The sequence below is a fragment of the Lucilia sericata genome, unplaced genomic scaffold (assembly GCF_015586225.1).
Source record: "Lucilia sericata isolate MDLA Ls3-8-SP2 unplaced genomic scaffold, ASM1558622v1 Contig000679F_arrow, whole genome shotgun sequence".
NCBI classification, from domain to species: domain Eukaryota; kingdom Metazoa; phylum Arthropoda; class Insecta; order Diptera; family Calliphoridae; genus Lucilia; species Lucilia sericata.
In genome coordinates, this window is record NW_023994683.1 from 95,153 (window position 1) to 119,121 (window position 23,969).

The following is a 23,969-nucleotide window of genomic DNA, read 5'->3' on the forward strand; positions in this document are numbered from 1 at the left end:
AGAACTGAACTAGAACTGAACTAGAACTGAACTAGAACTGAACTAGAACTGAACTAGAACTGAACTAGAACTGAACAAGAACTGAACTAGAACTGAACTAGAACTGAACTAGAACTGAACTAGAACTGAACTAGAACTGAACTAGAACTGAACTAGAACTGAACTAGAACTGAACTAGAACTGAACTAGAACTGAACTAGAACTGAACTAGAACTAGAACTGAACTAGAACTGAACTAGAACTGAAATAACACTGAACTAGAACAGAACTAGGAATTTACAACATGTTGCAAACGTATCTTAAGGTGCACTTACTTAATCATTGTGGAGTTTTGCTCCATATTATAACAATTTCGCATAGTTTGTAACTTGAAAAAAGGGCTTATTTTAAAAATAAGCGTTTAGACTCTAAACATAAGAGTTAAAATTAAAATCGTAGATGTTTCTATTTCAATACTAAATGACTCACTCAAGATGAGTGAATCTTACATTTATTTTAGAAATAAAAGTTAAATAAATATAAACATTTAAAAACTTTAAGTGAAACTCGGTATATACTGTCTTTTTAAAATTCCGACTTCTCTAACTTCCAATTATTAGAAAATTTAAACTATCATCAGTTTTTTTGTCTCTAAATCCACTTTAAACATAATTTTAAACAATTCCAATTATTAAACAATTTTCCCAGAATCAAAACACAAACTTTAAGAACAATACCTACCAAACTGGGAAAATAACACTTCTGGAGAAATTTTATTTTAGTCATTACGCGCACAATCGAACAAATATTGTAATTGTAATTTGTTATTGAAATTCCAACTATTTTTTTTAACAAGACGCATGAGGCATGTGCATGAGAATCTCTAATTCAAATGAAAAAATTTAATTATATAAAATAGAGAAAACTCTAAAAGGCCAAAACAAGTATAAAACTAGGCAACTTACTTGTTTTTGCAGAAAATAGAAAAAACATTAAACAGCCATTCATTCCAATACTATTTACACAAAAAAAGTTGAAACATTCAATGTATCTTTGGAAGACTGGTTGGCTAGCTGGCTGTTTGTTTGGTTGGTTAGTTGACTGTTTGCTCTTTTAGATCTTTATACGTTGAATATATAGCTCGTGCCAAATATCCGCGTGTGCAAAGTACGTTCATTAGTCCATTTTGTTTAGTTTATATCTACATTAAACTATGCTACAACTTCAGTTCCATAAACTAAAGTTTTCAAAAATACAAGAAACAAAAAATAACAGAACACACACCACGACCACATCCAAAGCTCCGGCCTCAACCACACGATGCTAAGAGCAACAAGCCAGACCAGACCAAGCCACCACAGACAGACAACACACAAACTTGCACTCTCAACAAGCCTTCAATTTGTTTATATGATTGTCTTGGCACACTATAACTTCCAAAACTTTAAGTACTTACTTAAACAGCATTCATGGCGTATGGGAATTGGAGGACTTTAACTGTGTATAAAGTTATTGAAAAAAAGTTAAGAAACCACCAAATAAAACCAGTTTTCACCGATGGTGATGACGATGTAGACGATGATGAGATGACTTTTCACAAGCCACATGACTATTGGTATTCCATGAGGCAAAATGTACAAAAAAAGTTTGTAAAAAGAGGAAAAGTTTCTCATGGCACAGAAGTTAAAAGCTCAACTTGTATAAAAACTCGTGCCATTCTAGTTTGTGAAAATGTTTTTTTTCTTGCTGTTTTACGGGAGTATGAAATGAGGTGGAGTCTGGGTATGTAACCCATTTAATATTAAAAGTTATTAGAAATTTTGTGCATTTTGGGCATTATAAAGGATTTTATTAAAAATTTGGAAAAATTAAATGTACTTTATCTAGAACTGAACTAGAACTGAACTAGAACTGAACTGGAACTGAACTAGAACTGAACTAGAACTGAACTAGAACTGAACTAGAACTGAACTAGAACTGAACTGGAACTGAACTAGAACTGAACTAGAACTGAACTAGAACTGAACTAGAACTGAACTAGAACTGAACTAGAACTGAACTAGAACTGAACTAGAACTGAACTAGAACTGAACTAGAACTGAACTAGAACTGAACTAGAACTGAACTAGAACTGAACTAGAACTGAACTAGAACTGAACTAGAACTGAACTAGAACTGAACTAGAACTGAACTAGAAACTGAACTAGAAAAGAACCATTAGATATAAACTAGAATTAAGCTAGTTCTTTTTCATAAATTTCGGATTGGCTTAATATATCGATTGATGTACTTTAAAGTGGGTAGACAAGAAAGGAAGTCCTTTTTCAATTCATTGATTTTTTAAAACATTGATAAAGCTCTAAAACGGATATAAATTGTGTTTTATATTATTTTGAAAATATACATTAACACCAAAAGGATCTAAAATGAAACAATTTAATTTACATTTTACTTTATTTCAACTTTCATAATCAGAGTTTTGTACATTAATTTATTTACAAATACAAAAAAACAATATTTATTTATATTTATGTATATCTACCTCTCCATCTGAATGAAATACAATTCATCGATATTTTGCAAAATATTTATATGAAATTTCAGACATCATCATTGGCAATACCAATAATTTGTGATTTTTATCACTTTGATATTTTATATATTCAAAAAATGTTTTTCTTCATACTTTTATGTTTGACATTTTTATATGTCCACATCGTAAATATATATATTTTTTGTTGAAATCTAGATCTCAATAAAAAAATATCCAACAACAACAAAAAATTATGCATAAAAAGCACTTTTAATGCACGAAAATCATTCATTCATTTGTACATTCATTCCTTCACTGATTCGTTGTTTGGTGGTGGTGTTGTTGCTGGCGATGATGATAGTGTCTGTATATTAATGTTGGAACATGTGCTGTAGCAAATTTTACACTATCATTATTATTATTATCGTCATAAGTATAGCACAGTGCAGCTCCGTATTGTATGCAACAGCAACAATAATAATCATTATCCATCCAACCGATCCATCGACATACATACCACTGCTACACTGCTGATGCATACAGAACGAACGAATAATACATTCCTATACAGTTACTGAACTAAAACAACAAAATAGCAGAGCAACACAGTATGGTGCAGAGACAGGACTCAAAAGGAGTGTAATGTTTGAGTGTAGTAATATAAGGATCCACTTTTATTGATTCAGTAATACTTGAAATAAATTGATCTCTGCGAATTTGAATATTCGAATAAAATATACCCGGCGAATTTCGGCATTCGAAAGCGATCGAAATCTATATTTTAATTATACTGATATTACTAACGATATCGAATGCTGTTACTTTCTATAGCAAATCGCATGAGTTCTAGTTAAAAAGGAACAAGATCATTTCATAAACTACATTTTAATGAGAGGAGGTTAATGAAGGTTGAAATAAGAATTCGATTAAAAAAAAGAACCAAAAATTGCATGAATTACTACTTAGTTAAACAGGAACAACAGGAGATCGGTTCAAAAAACTCATACCAACAAATCATGAATGATCATGTTCTCTTTTCCGATGGGCTACTAATTAGTTAGTTAGTTAGTTAGTTAGTTAGTTAGTTAGTTAGTTAGTTAGTTAGTTAGTTAGTTAGTTAGTTAGTTAGTTAGTTAGTTAGTTAGTTAGTTAGTTAGTTAGTTAGTTAGTTAGTTAGTTAGTTAGTTACTTAGTTAGTTAGTTACTTAGTTAGTTAGTTAGTTAGTTAGTTAGTAAGTAAGTAAGTAGTTAGTTAGTTAGTTAGTTAGTTAGTTAGTTAGTTAGTTAGTTAGTTAGTTAGTTAGTTAGTTAGTTAGTTAGTTAGTTAGTTAGTTAGTTAGTTAGTTAGTTAGTTAGTTAGTTAGTTAGTTAGTTAGTTAGTTAGTTAGTTAGTTAGTTAGTTAGTTAGTTAGTTAGTTAGTTAGTTAGTTAGTTAGTTAGTTAGTTAGTTAGTTAGTTAGTTAGTTAGTTAGTTAGTTAGTTAGTTAGTTAGTTAGTTAGTTAGTTAGTAGTTAGTTAGTTAGTTAGTTAGTTAGTTAGTTAGTTAGTTAGTTAGTAGTTAGTTAGTTAGTTAGTTAGTTAGTTAGTTAGTTAGTTAGTTAGTTAGTTAGTTAGTTAGTTAGTTAGTTAGTTAGTTAGTTAGTTAGTTAGTTAGTTAGTTAGTTAGTTAGTTAGTTAGTTAGTTAGTTAGTTAGTTAGTTAGTTAGTTAGTTAGTTAGTTAGTTAGTTAGTTAGTTAGTTAGTTAGTTAGTTAGTTAGTTAGTTAGTTAGTTAGTTAGTTAGTTAGTTAGTTAGTATAGTTAGTCGTTAGTTAGTTAGTTAGTTAGTTAGTTAGTTTAGTTAGTTAGTTAGTTAGTTAGTTAGTTAGTTAGTTAGTTAGTTAGTTAGTTAGTTAGTTAGTTAGTAGTTAGTTAGTTAGTTAGTTAGTAGTTAGTTAGTTAGTTAGTTAGTTAGTTGGTTAGTTAGTTAGTAGTTAGTTAGTTAGTTAGTTAGTTAGTTAGTTAGTTAGTTAGTTAGTTAGTTAGTAGTTAGTTAGTTAGTTAGTTAGTTAGTTAGTTAGTTAGTTAGTTAGTTAGTTAGTTAGTTAGTTAGTTAGTTAGTTAGTTAGTTAGTTAGTTAGTTAGTTAGTTAGTAGTTAGTAGTAGTTAGTTAGTTAGTAGTTAGTTAGTTAGTTAGTTAGTTAGTTAGTTAGTTAGTTAGTTAGTTAGTAGTTAGTTAGTTAGTTAGTTAGTTAGTTAGTTAGTTAGTTAGTTAGTTAGTTAGTTTGTTCGTTCGTTCGTTCGTTCGTATGTTCTGTCAAAGATTTTAACGCCTTTTAACAGCATTTTAACTTTAATTAATTTCCCATAAAATTTATACAACAGATCAATGAACTAAAGAAACTTAAGTTGACTAACGAAATTTTTAGTTTTATTGACTCTAATCAATTTATGTAATTTACTCCGACATAAACTTTTACTAGATTTACCCACGGTTATTAGGAAAATCAACTTTTTTATTTACGGAAATAAACATAAAAAACATGCATAAAACCCCAAAACATATTACTACTTAAAATAATATTAATAATTCTTTTCCTTTCCTATATCCGAAAAAACAACTTTCAGGTCGAGTATGTTAATTCATTTCCAATTTGTTTATTTATTAACAACATTAACATTTGCATTTAAACCGTCTTAAAAGCCATGAGAACTTACGAATTTGTATTATCATTTGAAGCAGTAGAAATAAATAAAACGAAGCGTCAACAGGCGTATTAATTTACAAAACAACCAAAAATACTAACTATAGTAGTGTTTACAAAAGAAAACCATAATTTGTTAATTACTATTGTAATGTTAATATCACGCAATCATTACACACATTTGTATATCTGGCCTTCTCTCTGTTGGTAAACAGTTTTTGTGTTTTAGTTGCTGTTGTTACGATTTTTTGTTGTTGTTTTGCTTTGCTTTGGTTTTTTGTTGCTGCTTTTTTGAGTAATCCATCGGATCGCATCGCATCGCATCACATCGCAATTCATCCATCCGTCTATCGTGTGGGAAACACACGACAAATCTGTTTCCCACGGTCTTGTATATTGCGTACTTAGTTTACAAAGAAATATACGAATGGGTATAAAAAACACAAAAAAAAATTGTATAAAAAACGAAATAAAATAAAAAACATACGACAGCGGCCGCAGAGAACTGTCATCATTGACAATAAACAAGACATGCCCAGCTTTGATGAGTATACGGTTTTTGTTTATTTTTTTTTGGTGCGATCAATGGCCAACTGTGAGTAAGAGAGGCCGGAGAATGATGCCACATTTTGATTTATATGGCTTTTAAACTTGTTTAAAAAAACTTGGCTTAATAGAAGTGATTACTTATTAATAGATTTGTAGGTTATGTTATGAGGTTATGCGTGAAGTTGGCTGCAGTTTATTGAAACTTGTAAATTTTCAGAGTTAAGAACTTAATATTCTGATTTTGTTAAATATAATACAACAAAATCCGAACACTTTTCATTAAAGTGTTCAATCCTAATCGATATTTAAAAATTTCATACAAATTTTTTTAAGAATTCGGAAGAAACGCCAATATTAAAGAACTACTAATAGACTTTTTAATGTCGAGTATTTAAAAAAAATTTTAAGATTTCAATATCCGATATCCTCTAATCAATAATTTGCCATTATAATATTGAAATAAGAGATAAGAGAATCCATAACCCGAATTGCCCCATTCGAAAAAGAATTATATTTTGTATGAAAAAGTAATTTCGATATTAAAATGCCTGATCTTGATTTGGTTCCAGGAGAATTAGGCTCTTTATTTTGATTCCTTTATACATTTATTTCAAATCCCACTTTCTGGCTACACTTTTTTAGAAAATTTATAGTGCATACACGATGAAAAAAAGATCTGTATGCTCTTATTGGCACAAGCGTAGCATTCGACGAAGCCAAAGTGCATACAATGATCGGTAGCAATGGGACTTCAATAAAGTAGTTGATTTGTGTATAAAGAGAAAAGAGAGAGATAATGAGTAATATTTAATGAACAGAGTTGCCATGTTATAAATGGTACATTATAAATTTTAAAAAGGACTTTGAGATTTTTACAGAAATTCAAAATTTTTAATGGTCGTTTCGAATCCTCTCGGCGGACAGAATCCGTTTGTCTACGGTGGTTTAGTGTTTAGAGGAGCGCTCGGTTGAGAACGTTTACCTCCGGTGGGTTAGTGTTCTAGTCTGTTAGAGCGGAGATCGTAGGTTCTATTCCCAATAGAGACACTGGTAAAGGAGCACTAAATGGCTTCCTATTTGTATTTCTTCGGATTAGATACTCCTACTAGTAAAAACTCTGGGATCGAATTCGTGACTGACTTAAAATTTTTCTGAATATTTGAAAATTTCAGTTTTATAGTAAAAAATTTGAATTTTTTGAAAAATTTTGGTTTTTGGTAAATTTTTTGTGAACATTTGAATTTCAAAATTTGAATTTTTAATTAAATTAGACTTTTTAGTGGAAATATGAATTTTTAGGAAAAATTTAAATTTTTATCGAAAATTAAATTTTTAGTAAAAATATGGATTTATTCCACAAATTTTAATTTTTAGTGAAAATTTAAATTTTTAGTGAAAATTTTAATTTTTGTGAAAATTTTAATTTTTAGAAAAAATTTGACTTTTTAGTGAAAATTTGAATTTTTAGCAAAAATTGAGTTTTAAGTGACATCTCGAATTTTTAGTAAAAATTTGTATGTCTAACGAAAATCAAAACTTTTGTAAAATTGATATTTTAGTGAGAAATCTAAAAAAAAAATTTAATAAAAGCATTCCATTGAAACTGTAAAGTCAAGGTCGATAAGCACGTCATTGACGTTTTCTTTTGGAGAAAACTTGGATTTTAGTGAACATTTTATTTAAAATCTATAATATATAGTTAAATTGTCACACCCGGCTCAACAGACAGATTTTATATCACCAAACTGATAGATCTAGAATAATATAATTACAACTAATTGTCAAGAGCTTTAATGTGTAGAAATGGTCCTTCGAGCCTTTGTATAAGAATCGTAGCAAAATTTTGAAGTCTCAGTAGATTATATAAATTTTTAACATTTATTTTAAGAAATTTTCATTAATTTATGCCGAGTAATCCAAGTCTAATAGATTGTCTTAACGATCGCTAAAATCGTCATCAATGACTGACGATCCGATCGAGTCTCAGTAGATTATATAAATTTTTAACATTTATTTTAAGAAATTTTCATTAATTTATGCCGAGTAATCCAAGTCTAATAGATTGTCTTAACGGTCGCTAAAATCGTCATCAATGACTGACGATCCAACTTTAGCATGCAGTATTCTCACGATCACAATTTTTCTTTATGGACCTCTTTCTTGATTTTTTATATAATTCCCTATATATATAAAGATTTAGTTTTCATAACATAAAACATATATTTGGCAACTACTGATAATTACAGGACCTGTGAATGTCCAGAATTACTAGTAATACGACCGTAAGCCACACTTAGATAGAAGTTAAGCAGGAGTTACAAAACCCGATTCTGAGTAACTCTTTGTTTAATTCCAATAGTTTTTGAATGATTATAGAAACTTCTCACTTCTTCGATTCTATTCGCGGAGCCTTTAGAGTATCACAATTTAGTGACTTTATGATGATATTTTTAAGCGGCTATTTAGATAATTAACCACCTATAGGGTTCTAAAAAAATTTCCTATTTTTACGCACCTCTTCGAATTGCTTAGAATATTACAACGGACCCAAGGGATCCTTGGATAGGATCCAGCGTTTTTTTTTAAGAAACTTCTCTTTTCTTCGATTCTATTCGCGGATCATTTAGAGTATTGCAACCTAGTGACTTTATAATGATAGTTTTAAGCGGCTAATTGGATAATTAACCAAATAGAGGCTTCTATAAGAATTTCCTCTTCGAATTGCTTAGACTATTACAACGGACCCTAAGGATCCTTGGATAGTATACAGCGTTTTTTTAAGCTTAACAAAATTGATTTTATATATCAAAATAGTTAGCAAAGTATTAATCGAATCGGATGAATACCAGTATCAAATCAAATTTCGATGTATCATTAAATGAAAAACTCTAATTCACCCCTTAATATTAAAATTAAAAGAAATCAATGTTCTGGAATTTTCATTACACTTGTTGTTCAACCACCCTCCCTTATTCGCAGCAACATGTACTTTCCGGTTCAATAACCAAATAAATGCAATTCAGACAGCAACAAATTTCTTGGCAACCCTAGTGATATCTTTCCCAATGGGAACAAACCAATGAATATTTCTTATTCAGTTTCTGTATGTCTGTTACGGTTCGCTTAATATATTTAAAAACACATTCAGATAGACAGACAACTAAACTGACAGACCGACCAAACGACCGAACGACTGACAGCAACATTCATTCGTTCGTATCTATGGGTTCACAACAAACAAAACAACCAGCAACAGTGTGAGAAAATTTTAAAAACAAAAAAAAAACACATTTTAAACACAAATAGGAGAATTTTGAAAGCATAATATAAAAACTAAATACCCAACAAGATTAGGTCTCATTTCAAATACAAAACTCAAGCTTTAAACATCGTGCTGAAAACGATCGCAAAAACAAAATCGGGAAAAAAACAAGAATACGTCTAAACAAAAATTCTTTTTTTTTAAGATAAAAGTGTTAAAATTAAACTAAATATTATAAGAAAAAAATTTTAAATAAATTATGGTCATGGAAATGTCCAAAACCTATCAGTATCGCAAGGTAATGAAACCTTTGCTTGAAAGAAAAAGACGCGCCCGCATCAACAAGTGTTTGGACGATCTTAAGGATTTAATGGTGGAATGTTTAACCCAAGAGGGTGAACATGTTACGCGTTTGGAGAAAGCCGATATATTGGAATTAACTGTGGAACACATGCGCAAATTGAAACAGCGCGGTAATTTGGCTTTACGTACCACTACTCTCAATGCCCATGTTGAATCCTTTCGTTCGGGTTATGTGCATGCTGCCGATCAAATTTCTCAAGTATTGCTGCAGCAATACATTGACGATGAGGTGAAGGGCAAATTAATGAAATTCTTATCCTCGCGCCTTATGGATATGCAACACAATGTTTTAATACATTCCAGTACCAATACTTCCTCCTCCTCGCCAGCCATGCAAAAGACATTTTTCGATAATGTCATTTTCAGAGATCAAACCAAATCTTTAGGATCTACAATAGCAACAACATCACCTCATTACAATCACACAACAGCTAAGACAAACCAACTAATGGATAATAACATCACAGATGATTTGAAGGAAAATGATATGATTGATATTATCACAGTGGATAACAATTCCATGGATACCAATTCAGTATTATCTAGCGATTCCAGCAATTCCGAAACCGTTTGGCGACCTTGGCAAAAAGAATCTACGGAAATGTGCAAAATCTAAATTGCAACTCTTACTGTTTCCTGTCATCTGACTCCTTCCTTTAAAATATTAAATAATACTTAAAACTAAATTATCTAAAAACGATATCAAATCGTATGAAACAACAGAATCTTTAGTCTTCCACCATAAATTAAATAATAATAATAATAATTGACACACTTGTTGGCACCAGTGAAGCTCTATCCATTGTGTAAATAACTAAATATATAATTATATTAAAGCTGTGATATATTTAATTAATTAATAGTACTACTTATTAGTAAATTACTTGAAAGATATTTTATTTATTTGGATTTTGCAAAACCAAATCTTACTTGAATTATTATTTATATAATGAATTTAAAACTAGTATAACAAAGATTTTTAAATTTTTACTTGTAAATTAAAAAATTACTTAAAATTTTAAGAAAATAAGAGTTTTATTTAAATGAGGTTTCTTTCAAACTCAATGTATCAAAAGAATGAAAGTTTAAGTTTATTTTAAAGACAAGGAATTAGTAAAAATTTGCCCAAGCCTCCGATTTGTTTAATGAGTTAAAAGTGCCGCAATTTAAATTCTTACTCTCGGTGCCTGCTTCTTCGTAATAAGATATAAGGGACTTGAAGGGGTTTCATGTGAACTTTTGATATTGTCCGATAGATGGCGTCAGAGTTATTTTTTTTATAATAAAGATAAAACTCTAATCCGATTCAATAAGGTACTGACAATATGAACTTAAAGCCCAGATGTTTTTGATTCAGTTTTATATAATAAATTTTGACTTATATATCCGGGTATTACCTAGTCATTACTAAACTACTTATAAATAATGCAAATAATATGTACAGTAATTTTCGAATGTGTTTATTTGTATTCCGACCTATCGAAATCAAATCGAAATATTAAGATAAATGGTTTTCTATCTATATATGTATATATGTATAAATGAATGTGTGTTTGTTTGTATGTTTGAACGTTATAGACTACTAAACGGCTTAACCGATTTTCTTCGAAATTTTTTTCAAATGTAATAGGTTACTTTTTGTAATTCCAAGTGGACGAGGAGCCACGCCCTTATTAAGAAAATATTAAATCCGTATATTTGAGATAATATAACAGTTACAGTCCTCAAATTTTGTCGGAGTTACTTTAGTGCCAATATGATTATTTAGGATAAAAAGTAGGCGGACTAGAATTAGGGGGCGTGGCACCTCCCATACAAATTAAATACAAAAATTCGTTTATCTTGGAAACTATTACAGTTAGAATCTTAAAATTTTGCACGAATAACTTTAACATTCATTTAAACATTTTAGGTAGTAAATTGGCGGACCATATTAATTAAATACAAAAATTCGTTTATCTGGGAAACTAATGGAACTAAATTCTTAAAATTTTGCACGAAGAATTGAAATATTCATCTAAACATTTTGGTGGAAAAAGCGGACAAATTCGTATATTTGAGAAACTATCAGTCAGAATCTTCAAATTTTACTTGAAGAATTTTGTTATTCATCTGAACATTTAGAGTATAATGGGCGGACTTTCAATGGGGAACCTGGCACCTCCCGTTTATCTGGAAAACTAATAGAACTTGAAAAAATTTTGCACAAATTACTTTAATATTCATCAGAACCTTTTGGAGGAAAAAGTGCGGACTTTCATCTCAGGAGCACCTACATGAATCAAATAGAAAAATTCGTATATCTGAGAAACTTTTTTACATGAAGAACTTTGACTTTCATGGACTTTCAACGGACAAAATTTCGTGTATCTTGGAAACTCTTATATTATTCAATTTTTTCATAAATAGATAGAATTTTTCATAAATAGATAGAAACTGGCGAACTTGCAATAATTTGCTTGACATCTCTCATATGTAACATATTATAAATCTGGAAAACTATTAAAGTTAGAATCTTCAAAATCGTTAAGTGGTTTTTTTTATTAATAGCAAAGCACACTGGATATAGCTAGTATATAATATATCATTGGATCTAAACAATCTCTTATGAATGGGAAGATGGACCTCAAACTATAAATTTTTAAAAATTTTTCAATATCTAATATTGATCTAACTCAATAAAGTTAAATTAAATCCCCGAGCCTAATAAACATTTTTTTTAGTTCCACAACTAGTTCTAGATGACATGATTATAGTCTGTACTCGTTCTATTTTGGTATTTCAACCAATGTTTTTTATTCATCTTAAGAACTGGTTGTATTTAAGCGTTATGAAGTCGACACAGTTCTGGAACTAGTTATTTACTCAATTATTTTTGTACGAATTTGTCTCAAAACTAGATATAAGAAAACTTTAGAAATAGTTTTGAAATTTTTTTTTCGAGAATTCTGTTTCAAATTGTATAGATTGTGAGTAATTGTGAGAAACAGTTGAATGAATTACACAGTCCAACAAAGGTTTAACCCAGAGAACAAAATATACTTTTCTAAAGGATTGAGCACTAAGTCTGAATCTGACCTCAAAATTTCACTATCACATAAAGTTTTTGTCATATCGTGTCCTTAATCGTTTAAAATTTCTTAAATCGTTCCTTATATAAGGAGTTTTAGCAACAATTGTCTTTATAAAAAGGATTTCACCAAACATTTTTTCACAAAAGAGTTTCACGAAATTTTGTTTATAAAAAGTTTCACTAAAAAATTTATTAGAAAATTATTTCTAAACATTTTTTTGTTGAAAATTTTTATAAAAAAATTTTTTGTTGAAAATTTTTATAAAAAAAAATTTTGTGGAAAATTTGTCTAAAAAAAATTATTAACAAAATAATTTCTGAAAAAATTATCCAAAATTAAAAAAAAAATCACCTACAAAAATAATATTTGGAATAATTCCCTTTTTCAGAAATACTGATCACTTCCACAGAGAATTCAATCAAAAGATCAATTTAGGTTATATATCTTATAAGATGTCCTCTGGTAGGTTATCAAATCCGAAGAAATACACTTAGGCTCAGGTGGGAATCGAACCCAAAACCTCCGGTCTACTAGACTAGAACAACGATTCCCACATAGGCACTGGTTAAGGAGCGCACAACAGGCCCGATAGAAGCCTAGCTGTATTTCTCAAACTAAATGACTTAATAAAAATAAATACAATTTTATTGTTAAAATCCCAAAAGTATGCAACTAAAATCTGTAATAATATTTGCCCTCTTATATTCCATAATATTCTTAATGAAGATTTTCTCAAATTTAATTCAGTGTGTTTCAAAAATGCTGAACAATTCTAGAAATTCGATTGAACGATCTTTATCATCTATATACAATACTGATCAAATTCGGTCACATTTCATAAACGATTAATAAATCCTTATATATGCTAGTATGCTCCAGTATCAGATGAAATGGGAATACATATAAAATATCCTAAAAGTATGCAAAAAAAATCTATTTAAAAAAAATTTCTATGCTGAATTTTCTAAAGATTAGATTTTCATGAGAGTAAAAGATCATTTATAAATGTCAAGGAAAATCTCGATAGCCATCGACATTTCATACAATGCCAAGTAATCATACGACCTTTAACATTCCCTCGTCCCCTAGCGGCGTGAATGTAAACTAATAATTCTAATTGGCCGCTTATAAGATTTCAAAACTTGCTTACACTATCTCGCTCTAGTCAACAGATCAACAGCAATTCTAATAGGAAAACAGGTTGAAGACCTTAGCAGGTAGAACTAAAACATGTTACTGTAATCAATACTTGGAACTGATAAGAAAAACAACCCTCATTAAATGAACCCTAAGATAAGAAAGTAGTTAGTTGTAACCTAACGAGATATTAATGTTTGACCTATGAACTCATTAACATTAAACTAATTTCGAATCTTTATTTATGAGTAAAAAAATATTTGTTTTAAAAATTTCCATTGCTAAAAGTAAAAGTGTTTGTTTAACCGATAATTGAGGGAATTCCCAGGCCCAACCACTACTAACTAATACAATAAAAAGATAAAATAAGAAAACAGTTTGAGATTTTTGTTTGTAATAAATTGTTTATATTTTTTTGTTTATAAATAATTATTTTTTTTAGAACTAATTAAAAAATATCACAATTTTTATAAAGCTATTAATACTAAAGTGTTTTTCTAGTTAAATTTTCATTTTTTACAGAAAATTAACCGAAACAGGAAGACAATGATTACGATGATGATTCACAGATGGTAAACTTCATATTTAAAGAAGCTGGAACTGCGCTGTTGAGTATTTTTGTTGTTGTTGTTTGGAAGACATGTTAAAGCTAATGCAGGAATGTGTTAGATCGTGTTGATCAGCATAATTTAAGCTTGAGCCCAACGATCTTGCATAACAGCTAATTGATTGTAGGTGGAACAGTACAAAGGTTCAACCAAATCATTATCGGCAGCAATGTCTGAGGTGGCAGTCCAGAAGAAGGTACCATGTTCGGTGCGTACAAAGTGTACGGGAACGGTGGTGGTGATTTCACTGAAGTCAAAGTCTTCTACTTCACAAGAGATGGCTTTAGCTGAGAGACGTTCATTGATGTCATTTTCGAATGATTCCAAAGAGGCACATTCCTCAACTTCAATGTTGGCATTGTGTGTATTTTCCAAAGATTCAAGAGATTCCATGGATTCAGCTTTCTTCGAGTTGACCAAATTTTGTAAAGTGATGAGTTTGGAGGATTTTTGATGTTTGAAGAGTTGCTTCAACAGCTTCTTGATGCTGTAGGAGACTTTCTTGGTGTTTTTGATTTCCATTTTGTTGAATTGTTGTTGTTGTTGGCTTGAGATTTCTACGCACATATTGAAAATGTTGTGTGTGTTTTTAAAACAATTTGAGAGAGAATGAATATAAAGTGTTGTGGTGGTTGTTCTTTACTGAACGAATGCTTGTAAGAGAATGATGTCTTATCCTTCGTTCACTCGCCCTTTTATACTCTGGCAGGTCTTTCGAAAAATACCAGCACACAAGTAAGTCATGTCCGTCCGCACACAAAGTGTGGGAACGTTAAGGATACGTTTTTCATAAAAAAAAAATATCCAAAACAAAAAAAGGGCAGGTGTGTTTTAAAATTTTCAAATTTCTTAAGGTTAAAAAGAGAAAGCAGGTTTATTGCTTGTCTACTTGCACCTTAAGGTCTGGTTTGAGAAATGCCATAAGGGATTCAAAACAAATATAAATTTTATCCTTTGTAAGGATCGTGAGAAACGTACATTTCTTCATGTTCCCACACTCTGGTAGAAGGTTGTTTTTATATTACGAAAAGGGACTACGTTTTTTCCTTTTCAAGTGTATCCTTAATATACTTTGCTTTTCTTTAATGATCACTTTGGTTTTTAGTAGTAAATGTAGTTAAATGGGTAAGAGAGCTCTTATTTCCCTGCTTATCTTTTTAAGTTTTATCATAGTTGTTGTTGTTTTAAGTGACTAAAGATTCCAATATATGTACAATAAATTTTGAACTAAGAATATTGAGCATTGAACACGTGTGCCTTAGGATCGTGGGAGAAAAATTTAGTTTGTTAAAGAATTTCAATTTCTTTTGGATTTTGTTTTTTTTTTTTTTTTGTAAAGAAATGTTCACGCTTCAATTCGAGTTTAATAGAGGGAGGATATTGAATTGCTTTAGAAATTTTGAAATGCCTTTAGTTATAAATACACACGTGTAATTTTTTGTTCTTTCCCAACAAATTTCAAACAATAAATTTTTGTATGTTTTATTAGGACCCTTTTTTGTTGTTGTTCACCAAATTAATATTCCTAAAGCATTTTTACAGCCTTTTCAGAACGTGGGAACCGAGCTGAGAAACTCGACAAGAAGTTATACTTAATTGTGTTTTGGTATCGTCTTAACAATTTAAAACATGACTAATGTAAAGTAATATAATAAAAATTTGAAGGAATGAAAAAAATTAAAAATAATATAAAAGGAAACAATGACAAACAACCATCAAATTATCGTTGTGGGAAAATAAAACTGAAAAACCAAAGCGAACCCAATTTGAAACTAAAAAAAAGTAGTAGTAAGTGAGAGTAAATGTTGACAGAAAAGTGTGTTTAGAATGAGCTAAAAGTTAGTACATGGATCACAGCCATTCACATGTTTGTAGTTGTTGTCTCTGCTGAGTTTTTTTTTTTTACTAGAGTTTAACACAGTAATTGATCTTTTGATTAATAAATATAAAAAAAAATAATTCAACAAACACAAAAAGTGTTTGAGAAGTGCGTCCAACTTGCGCCACTTAATCGTTTGTGTTTACAACAGCATTCTTTGTAGTTAGTTTTTTTCTTCTTTACAAAAGTCATTCAGTTTTTTAAAAAGTATTGTGATTATTTCTCTTTCAAATTACATTACAAATCACTGTTTTTCCTTTCCATTACCTAGAGACTAGACAATGACTTTTTAATGATAATTAGACTGCAAATTGTAGCAATTTATTGATTTCTTATCTGTGGCTATTAGACGAGACAGTAAAACCACACAATTTAGTACAGGTCACTTTTTACTCACTGTCCATGAGTCATTTAAGTCACAAGTCTAGACACGAGCAGTTAGGAATTTGTAATGATTTCGTTTTCGTTTTAATCTATTTTTCTATTAATGGGGATTTAAGTGACATATTTCCATCAATTCTAAGTCATTGTTTAGCTATAATTAGAAGGTTATGATGTTAATGACTTTACTAAAGTAATACGCTAGATTTTTATCCTTAATCTGTCTCCAGTCGTGGTGTATTACAAACAAAGGAGGTCATTTACAATCCCTGTTCTCAATAGAAGAGATCTGCAGCATGTTTAAGTATTTGAAAATACATCTTCGCTAATTTGAATTCTGCCTTTAGTGCTTTGGATATAACCATGTCAGTTCAATCCTTCATCAACAAGTTTTTTAAATATGATCTTTATGAAATTACTCTTCATTTAGCTGATCCAATACTAAGTGAAATGTTAAAAAAAGTCATTGAAGATCGATATTTGCAGGCCCTAATCTTATTAAGCATGTCTCACCTTACATCGATCATTCGATATGATCACAACCAAATGATCTTTCTCTATTGCAAATAGAAATTGCAAAGAATTTCCATTGCAATATCTATTTGCAATACTAATTGAATTTAAATGTATAATATAATGACTGGCTATTTATCCTACTCTCTCAAAATAGCAAAGCTGAGGATCATTTGTCGCTTAAACCTATGCTAACATTGAAGTCTTAGAAAGCCGTTCGTGAAATCATCGAGCGTTTTCTTAAAGTGAAATCATCTAAAGAAAAAGGCTTTAACTTAACGTAACAAGGTCGGAAAATTACATTGAATTGTATCAGTCATTATACATGATGATTGTTGGGATCAAATTGAAATCATCATCACCAAAATCTCCTTGAAGTCACTTGATCAGGGTAAAAGAGGTAACAAGGAAGTAGCTTCGTAATTTTCATCACTGATATAGTAAAATAACATGTGATTGGATCTGTCATTATACATGCTGATCGTCTCCTTGAAAGATACTAAGCGGTACATCTTCGCTAACTATATTCATACAAATGACACATAACCAGTTGCTGCTACTTCTCCTACTCTCTCGAGATATTAAAGCTGAGGATCAATTAGTTCTTTAAACCGCAGTCAAACACTAACATTGATATCTTAGAATATAACCCGTTTTTTTTTTCAAACCTGTCATCCTCTAAAGCGGATGACATAGAATTTGTTCAATCATTATTATACTGCTTCTACAAAAAAGTAACGACATGATCGTTGAGATCCTATGATTGCAATTTACATAAACTGCTGAACATTTAACAGACTAAATTGTGGCAAAGGACCAACATTTACGTCAAAGAATATGGATTTTGTTATCACTCGAAAACTTAATCAATGATCAATGATCAGTTTAAAAATGATCATGACAGGCAATGCAAAAGTATATTAAAGTGGTTCAATCCATGTTCCTCCTACAGAAAACTAGATGCTAAACATGATCGTTGACATCAAATCAATATCATCATCACACAGAACTCCTGAAAGTTAGCCGCTACTATCGAAATGCCGAAAGTTAAACTTAGGAACATTTATCGAACCATTGAAACTAAGGAACATGTTTTTTTAATATGAATATGTTCATAAAGCTAAAAACTTTCACTTGACACTTTCTCTTTTGTACCAGCAGTCTGAATTTCCTCTTGATCTTGGTACAGTCACAACCTAAATAAGGCCTTGATCGTTCTTTACTTGAATAAGTGTACGCTACCACTTCAATTCAACCTCATTAGCAATTGATCTACAGATTATGATGCAAGACATAATAAATTGATCTATAGGATATAGTATGTGAAGTTTGCATGACTTAAACTAGAAAGTGTTGGAATAGAACTTCATAAAGCTTCATATCAACTAGTAAGAGTTTCAATGATACAGTAATCTTTTGGAAAACTGGATCAAGCTAATACATATATAAGTAAGTCATTAAGGAATAAGACCTTGATAGTTTTTTACTTAAATAAACGTTCACGAAACGAAGTTCACGATCAAGTGTGACACAGATAAAGTTGCAAAACTGTAACTAGAATGAAGTGGAATAGAATTTCTGATAGCTTTAGATAAACTAGTGGGAGTAATCCTTCAGAAACCTAGGGGCATGAGCAGAGTTTTGACCCATCACAATCAAAACAAGGAGACACAAATGATGTTGTAGCACATTCTCTTTGTGGAGTCATTAAGGAAGACGAATTTGGTCGTTCTTTCCTTAAATAAACTTTAGCACAGATCAACATCATGACTAATATCATGACACAGATGAATTTTCGAAACTTAAACTAGAAGGAGTTGGAAAAGACGTTCATTCAGCTTCATAGAAACATTTTTGAGTCAAACGTCTGCTCGAAATGACAATTTGAAACAGGAATCAAAGTCTGGGTATTGGATATTAGATGTGGCTAAAACCCACAAATTAAATAGATTAATAGTATAATGGAAACAGGAACTTCTAAATAACTACATCAGACCAACTATATACGTACATTGAAGTCTGAAATGTATAATGTCTGTATATAATGTGTAATGAGTTTGGAGGCAGTTAAGGAGTTAAGAAGAAAGATAAGTTATTCCATATTCTCTACCAAATCTCTGTGCCATAAAAAGGTATTAATGGGATTCTTAGGTTTCTTTAGCATTCCAGTTGAGTCTTACTTGTATTTTTACAGATTAGGCTTGTGTGTTAAGTTGAGTTTTAATAAACGGAGATTTCACGGTCAAGACCACCAACTTGTACTATAAAGGTTTTCTTTATCAACAGTTCACAAACAAATTTCTCAACACCTTGCAAAGGTAACAAAATCACACTTTACTTTAACAGTTTTCTATTTAACTCAGCTCACGTTTTTACAAATTTCGAACATAATTAATACAGTTTTAAAAATCGAAATTTCCCAATAAGTTCACACCTTACAAAGACCACCAACTAAAACCGACAACACCTAAAACTCACAGTTTGTCTTCTAAAATTGTAGTGATGGTCAGCACATGTTATAACAAGTTCTGACAAATTCCAAACACTACATAAACCTTAAACCAAATATTAAAGTTTCCCAAAAACCTTACTGTCTTGAAATTTCCAAATAAACCTTAACAGTAATACAAATTTCCCCTTTTCCAACACCTTATGATGATAACAACATCTAGCACATGTTAAAGCTTGTTCCAGACACTGACTTGGAAATAATGGAAGAACAACTTAACAACATGTTTTAGCAATTCCGAAATTCCAAACAACCTTTAACTACAATAACCAAAATTTCCCTTAATACAACACTAGACCATCAGCAACTAAATAACAGTATGATTGCACAGCATCCAACTAAACTTAGCACATGTTTTAACATGTTCCAAACACTGACTAAGAAAAGAATATAACCAATAGTAGAGAAAAGGCACGTTTTCCTTTACTGCCTCTATAAACAAAACTAAAATTAATATGTTTTTTCCCAAACACTGACCAGACTAAACAAGAAGTTGTGAAAAACTAAACAATTAAACTCCCACTTGCTTGTAGGAAAGAAAATTACCATTTAAGATACAGAAACTAAGATACAAAATTTCAAAAATTTCCCAATTTGTATGGAAACGACAGTTAGAAAAGTTCATGATCACTTGATGTTTAAACACGTTCTAGCAAAATTGAACACATGTTTTAAATTTATCCCATTGTGTAGAGCAATATTATTTCACTGACCAAACCCACAAGCCAAAATTTCCAAATACCACAACTAGACACTAAATCACAACGATGACACGTACTCGTTACGTTTCTAAATAGAAACATATGGAAAGTTTAAATATAGTAACACTACTTCTAACCTTACAAACTAACCAAAGCAAAAAATTTCCTAATTGTGGTCCTTTATGGATGGCTAGGAGGTTATAATAACAAATAACAAGACATTTACACTTAGAACATCGATTTTCCGAGTCTCGTTTAAAAGATAATTGATCACATTAAACACGTGTTGTATACAAGAGATGTCGTCTTTTGAAATTAAAGTTCTTATAAACATATGTGGAGGACAAGATCGTTTAAAAAATGAAATATAAACCATGACAAAAAATTGAAATGGAAGAATTGCAATGTCTGGAAACACTTGACTTGAGTTTTGGAAAATGTTAGTAAATGGATCGATCTAGCTTAAGTTTACTCCCCTTAATTGTAATGCGACTCTTTCGAGTGTTAACACTTGAAAAATTCGTTATTGATGGGGTTTGCTAAGAAATTTGAGAACATGTTCCTTAACTAATAAATTCCACAAGTTGTTCTTAGTTCTTTATTGGTTGGCAGGAAGTTTTGGGAAGATAAAACAGATTCTAATTTGAAGAAAATGGCATATTATAGATTTGGAATCAGGATTCAAATATCCTAGGTTCAATATAATTGAAATGTTACTGAATCTCTTCAGAATTTATGATTAATCCAATTTTCTGATCACACTTGCTAAAGTTTACATAGATCTTCTCCTGTTGGAATTAGATTAGCACGACCATCATTTATGCTCTTTAGCATGGATTGTTCTTAAGTGACTTAAATAAAACTTATAAGCCTAAAGAAGGCATTGATCGTGCCTCTCTAGAGTAAACGATATCGCAGTTCAATTTCATAATTAATTGATATAAAAAGAATACAGAGTTATAATTGATCTCATTACAGCTTTAAATGATCTCAATCTAGTCTAAAGATCCCTGAAAAATGAAAATAATGTTTAATGATAAAAAGAGTGTTGATCCTTGCTTATGCTTAAGTTATCTGAATTTAATTATTTAACAGTCCAACTAAGCAGTTTGGTTATTTGGATAAGTCTTTGGGTTCTCGGAAAAGTATCATGTCTAGAGATAAAATTGAAGTTGGAATCATAACTCGTGTTGATTGTATTTAAAATGTTCATTCAGACGTTATAACAAGCCACTATTGGGCAATGATATATAAAGAATTTTGATCTTTTTTTAAACCAACACTAAGATCGCTTCGCATCATGCTGATGTTAGAGCATAAATGTGGGGTAGGGATTGAGGAAGTTTGTTTTCAATGGAGAACGTTGCTTTAAGATATGTTGTCAATATGATCTTAAAGAGGATCTTTGAGATCCCCATTCATGTTCGGTAACTCTAAACTTGTCTTAGAGGATCCAATAGCGGTGAATAATTCTTTCTTTGCAGTGACGATATCATTGTCCAATGGACATTTCTTTGTATTGTTATACACGAAATTGTAAAGTCATCAGATCTATCACTTCATTCATACTGAGATGTAGTAAATATTGGTTCTACAATGAATGAGTCCTTATCAACACTAACATCGTTTAAAGAAATAGGTCAACTTATCCAAATAAGAAAATCTTTAACTTTGTTTCCCGCACATTCAAGAATTCTAGAGAATAAATAGAAATAGTAACAGGTTCATCCTCTATGACATCCAATATTCTTTTTGAAACCTATCCAGCAACTCTAGACTAGTCTTGTAGAATCCAACGGTGACGAAGAATCCTTAACATATAGTGCTTCCAATGGACTTCGCTTTCGTACGCAAAAAGTCGTGTCTCCTATACTGTAGAGATCTTTGTACCACTCCGGTATCCATTTAAGGGATATTTTCATCGAAAATGTTTAAAATTTAAGCTCTCTCATCAAAACGGATAGATCTTCTTCGTATTATAAAAGATCTTTTCGGATTTTGTTGAAAGAAACGATCGATGTAAATTTGAATGAATTTTTACACAGCATCCATTTTAAGGATCTCTTCATTGCAAATGTGATAGATCTCTTCATTAAAAGTTATAGATCTTCATCGTATTCGTTATAGATCTTCATCGTATCCTTTCGGAGCTTATAGCCATTGGGCTCAAAATGTTTCCAGAACTAATCGATGTAAATTTTTATTGAATTCATTCATATGGTATATCAATACCAATATTCTTTAAGATCATTCCAGTTTTGACACAAACATTTTAGCTCAATTTAAAAACTGTCATTTTAAACTAATTTGTTTCAAGGTATGAATGAAAATCTAGTTTAATTCTATATCTTTTGAATTTTATTAAGAATATTTGAGTTTTCTTTATATCTAGTTCTTAAGAATTAAAAACAAGATTTTAAACCTTAAAAATCCTTTCCTTTTCGCTTCTAAACTCTAAGATAAAAAACATTTCATTAAAACTAATTTCAACTAAAAAACACTTAATCAGATTAAATTTCCTCTAAAACTCCCCAAGAAACCGAAAATCAATTTCATTACAAATTTCCAGAAAAACACTACAGATTTCTTAATATACAGCCACTATTAAAAACTATAAACCCATGACATGCTTAAACATATTAAATAAGAAAAAAAAAAAACAAACGAAAATAAATTAAAATACGTGCCATCAGTAGAATTACATACAATAGCAAAGGGGGATCATGCGTGACATTTAAGCATAATATGATCCCTAAGAAGGCGAACCAACTCCACACATTCTCCTACACTTGTTGTAATACAAACTTCATGTTGGTCTTTTCTTTATTGTTATTCTTTCTTAAAATCTTGGTGGTGGCATAGTATTACATGTCAAACACACAATACTTGCAGCAACGAAGAAGGGCAGCGTACCAATACCACTACATCTCAACTATTGACACCATCAACATTACGATCATTATCATCATCGATAGCAGCAAACACCACACGTGATTAATTCAAGGAATTACTTTGAAATAAAAACAACAAACCCAAATAACAAATTTGAATATTGAAAATGATGTGTTAAATGAAACAATAGATTCTTTTTGGGTAACGAGTACGAGTTAAAATAAACAATCAATTTTAACACTTGTGTGTATCAGCATTTTTTTTTTTTCGTTAAAATAATACCAAACTATCACTGATAGCAACTACTGGCAACAACCTTGGTTAAAGGCATGGGAGAGTGAGATTCCATTAAACCTTAAAATACAAACAATTACTTACTTGTTTGAATTCAATTCAATTCAAAAAAATCTAAATAGTTGTGTACTTGTTGTCTTTGTGAGATTTTCTTTTTTGTAAATCACACGTGCAGCAAAAATTTTCGAATGTGCTAAAGAAAACAATACAGGATGGTATCGTTTGTCTCCTAAAAACTACCCCCTGGTCAATAAAAAAAATAATAATATTCCTTTTTTTGTGTTGGTTCTGAATATTCCGTTACAAAACAACACGTGCAAACCACCCTTAAATCTATACATTCCCATATTCACATACAAATAGGAACCTTCATTATTGTTTTTTGATTTAATCAAGGATTCTAAATTTATAACGTATTTTTAGGTGTATTAAATGCAACCCCCTGTAGAGTTGATCGATTCGATTAGTCCCTTTTTAAAATGATAAAACAAGTGTTTAAGTAACGTTTATGGGTACAACGAACCGTTTTAGTTACCCAAACCACCCTTAAACCACTTGCCGTTATTAGGTTAAATCAAAATTTTAAATTTATAGTCATTGTCACATCACTAC

The 23,969-nt window shown here is 30.5% G+C and overlaps 2 protein-coding genes across 2 annotated transcripts; one reads left to right on the forward strand and one right to left on the reverse strand.

The window, feature by feature from the left end:
* The first annotated feature begins 9,118 nt into the window (after positions 1 to 9,118).
* Positions 9,119 to 10,320, forward strand: LOC119607241 (enhancer of split m3 protein). Its single transcript, XM_037961088.1, has one exon. The coding sequence runs from the start codon at positions 9,266 to 9,268 to the stop codon at positions 9,983 to 9,985; it is 720 nt and encodes a 239-aa protein (XP_037817016.1). The 5' UTR covers positions 9,119 to 9,265; the 3' UTR covers positions 9,986 to 10,320.
* A 3,802-nt stretch (positions 10,321 to 14,122) lies between these two features.
* LOC119607248 (enhancer of split m4 protein) lies at positions 14,123 to 14,837 on the reverse strand. Its single transcript, XM_037961096.1, has one exon. It carries the CDS (start codon positions 14,753 to 14,755, stop codon positions 14,270 to 14,272), a length of 486 nt encoding a protein of 161 aa, XP_037817024.1. The 5' UTR covers positions 14,756 to 14,837; the 3' UTR covers positions 14,123 to 14,269.
* Positions 14,838 to 23,969: the final 9,132 nt, after the last annotated feature.

What these genes read in the sequence shown, in the direction of transcription:
- LOC119607241 (XM_037961088.1), top strand. Translation starts at nt 9,266, where the DNA reads ATGGTCATGGAAATGTCCAAAACCTATCAGTATCGCAAGGTAATGAAA.
- LOC119607248 (XM_037961096.1), bottom strand. Translation starts at nt 14,755, where the DNA reads ATGTGCGTAGAAATCTCAAGCCAACAACAACAACAATTCAACAAAATG.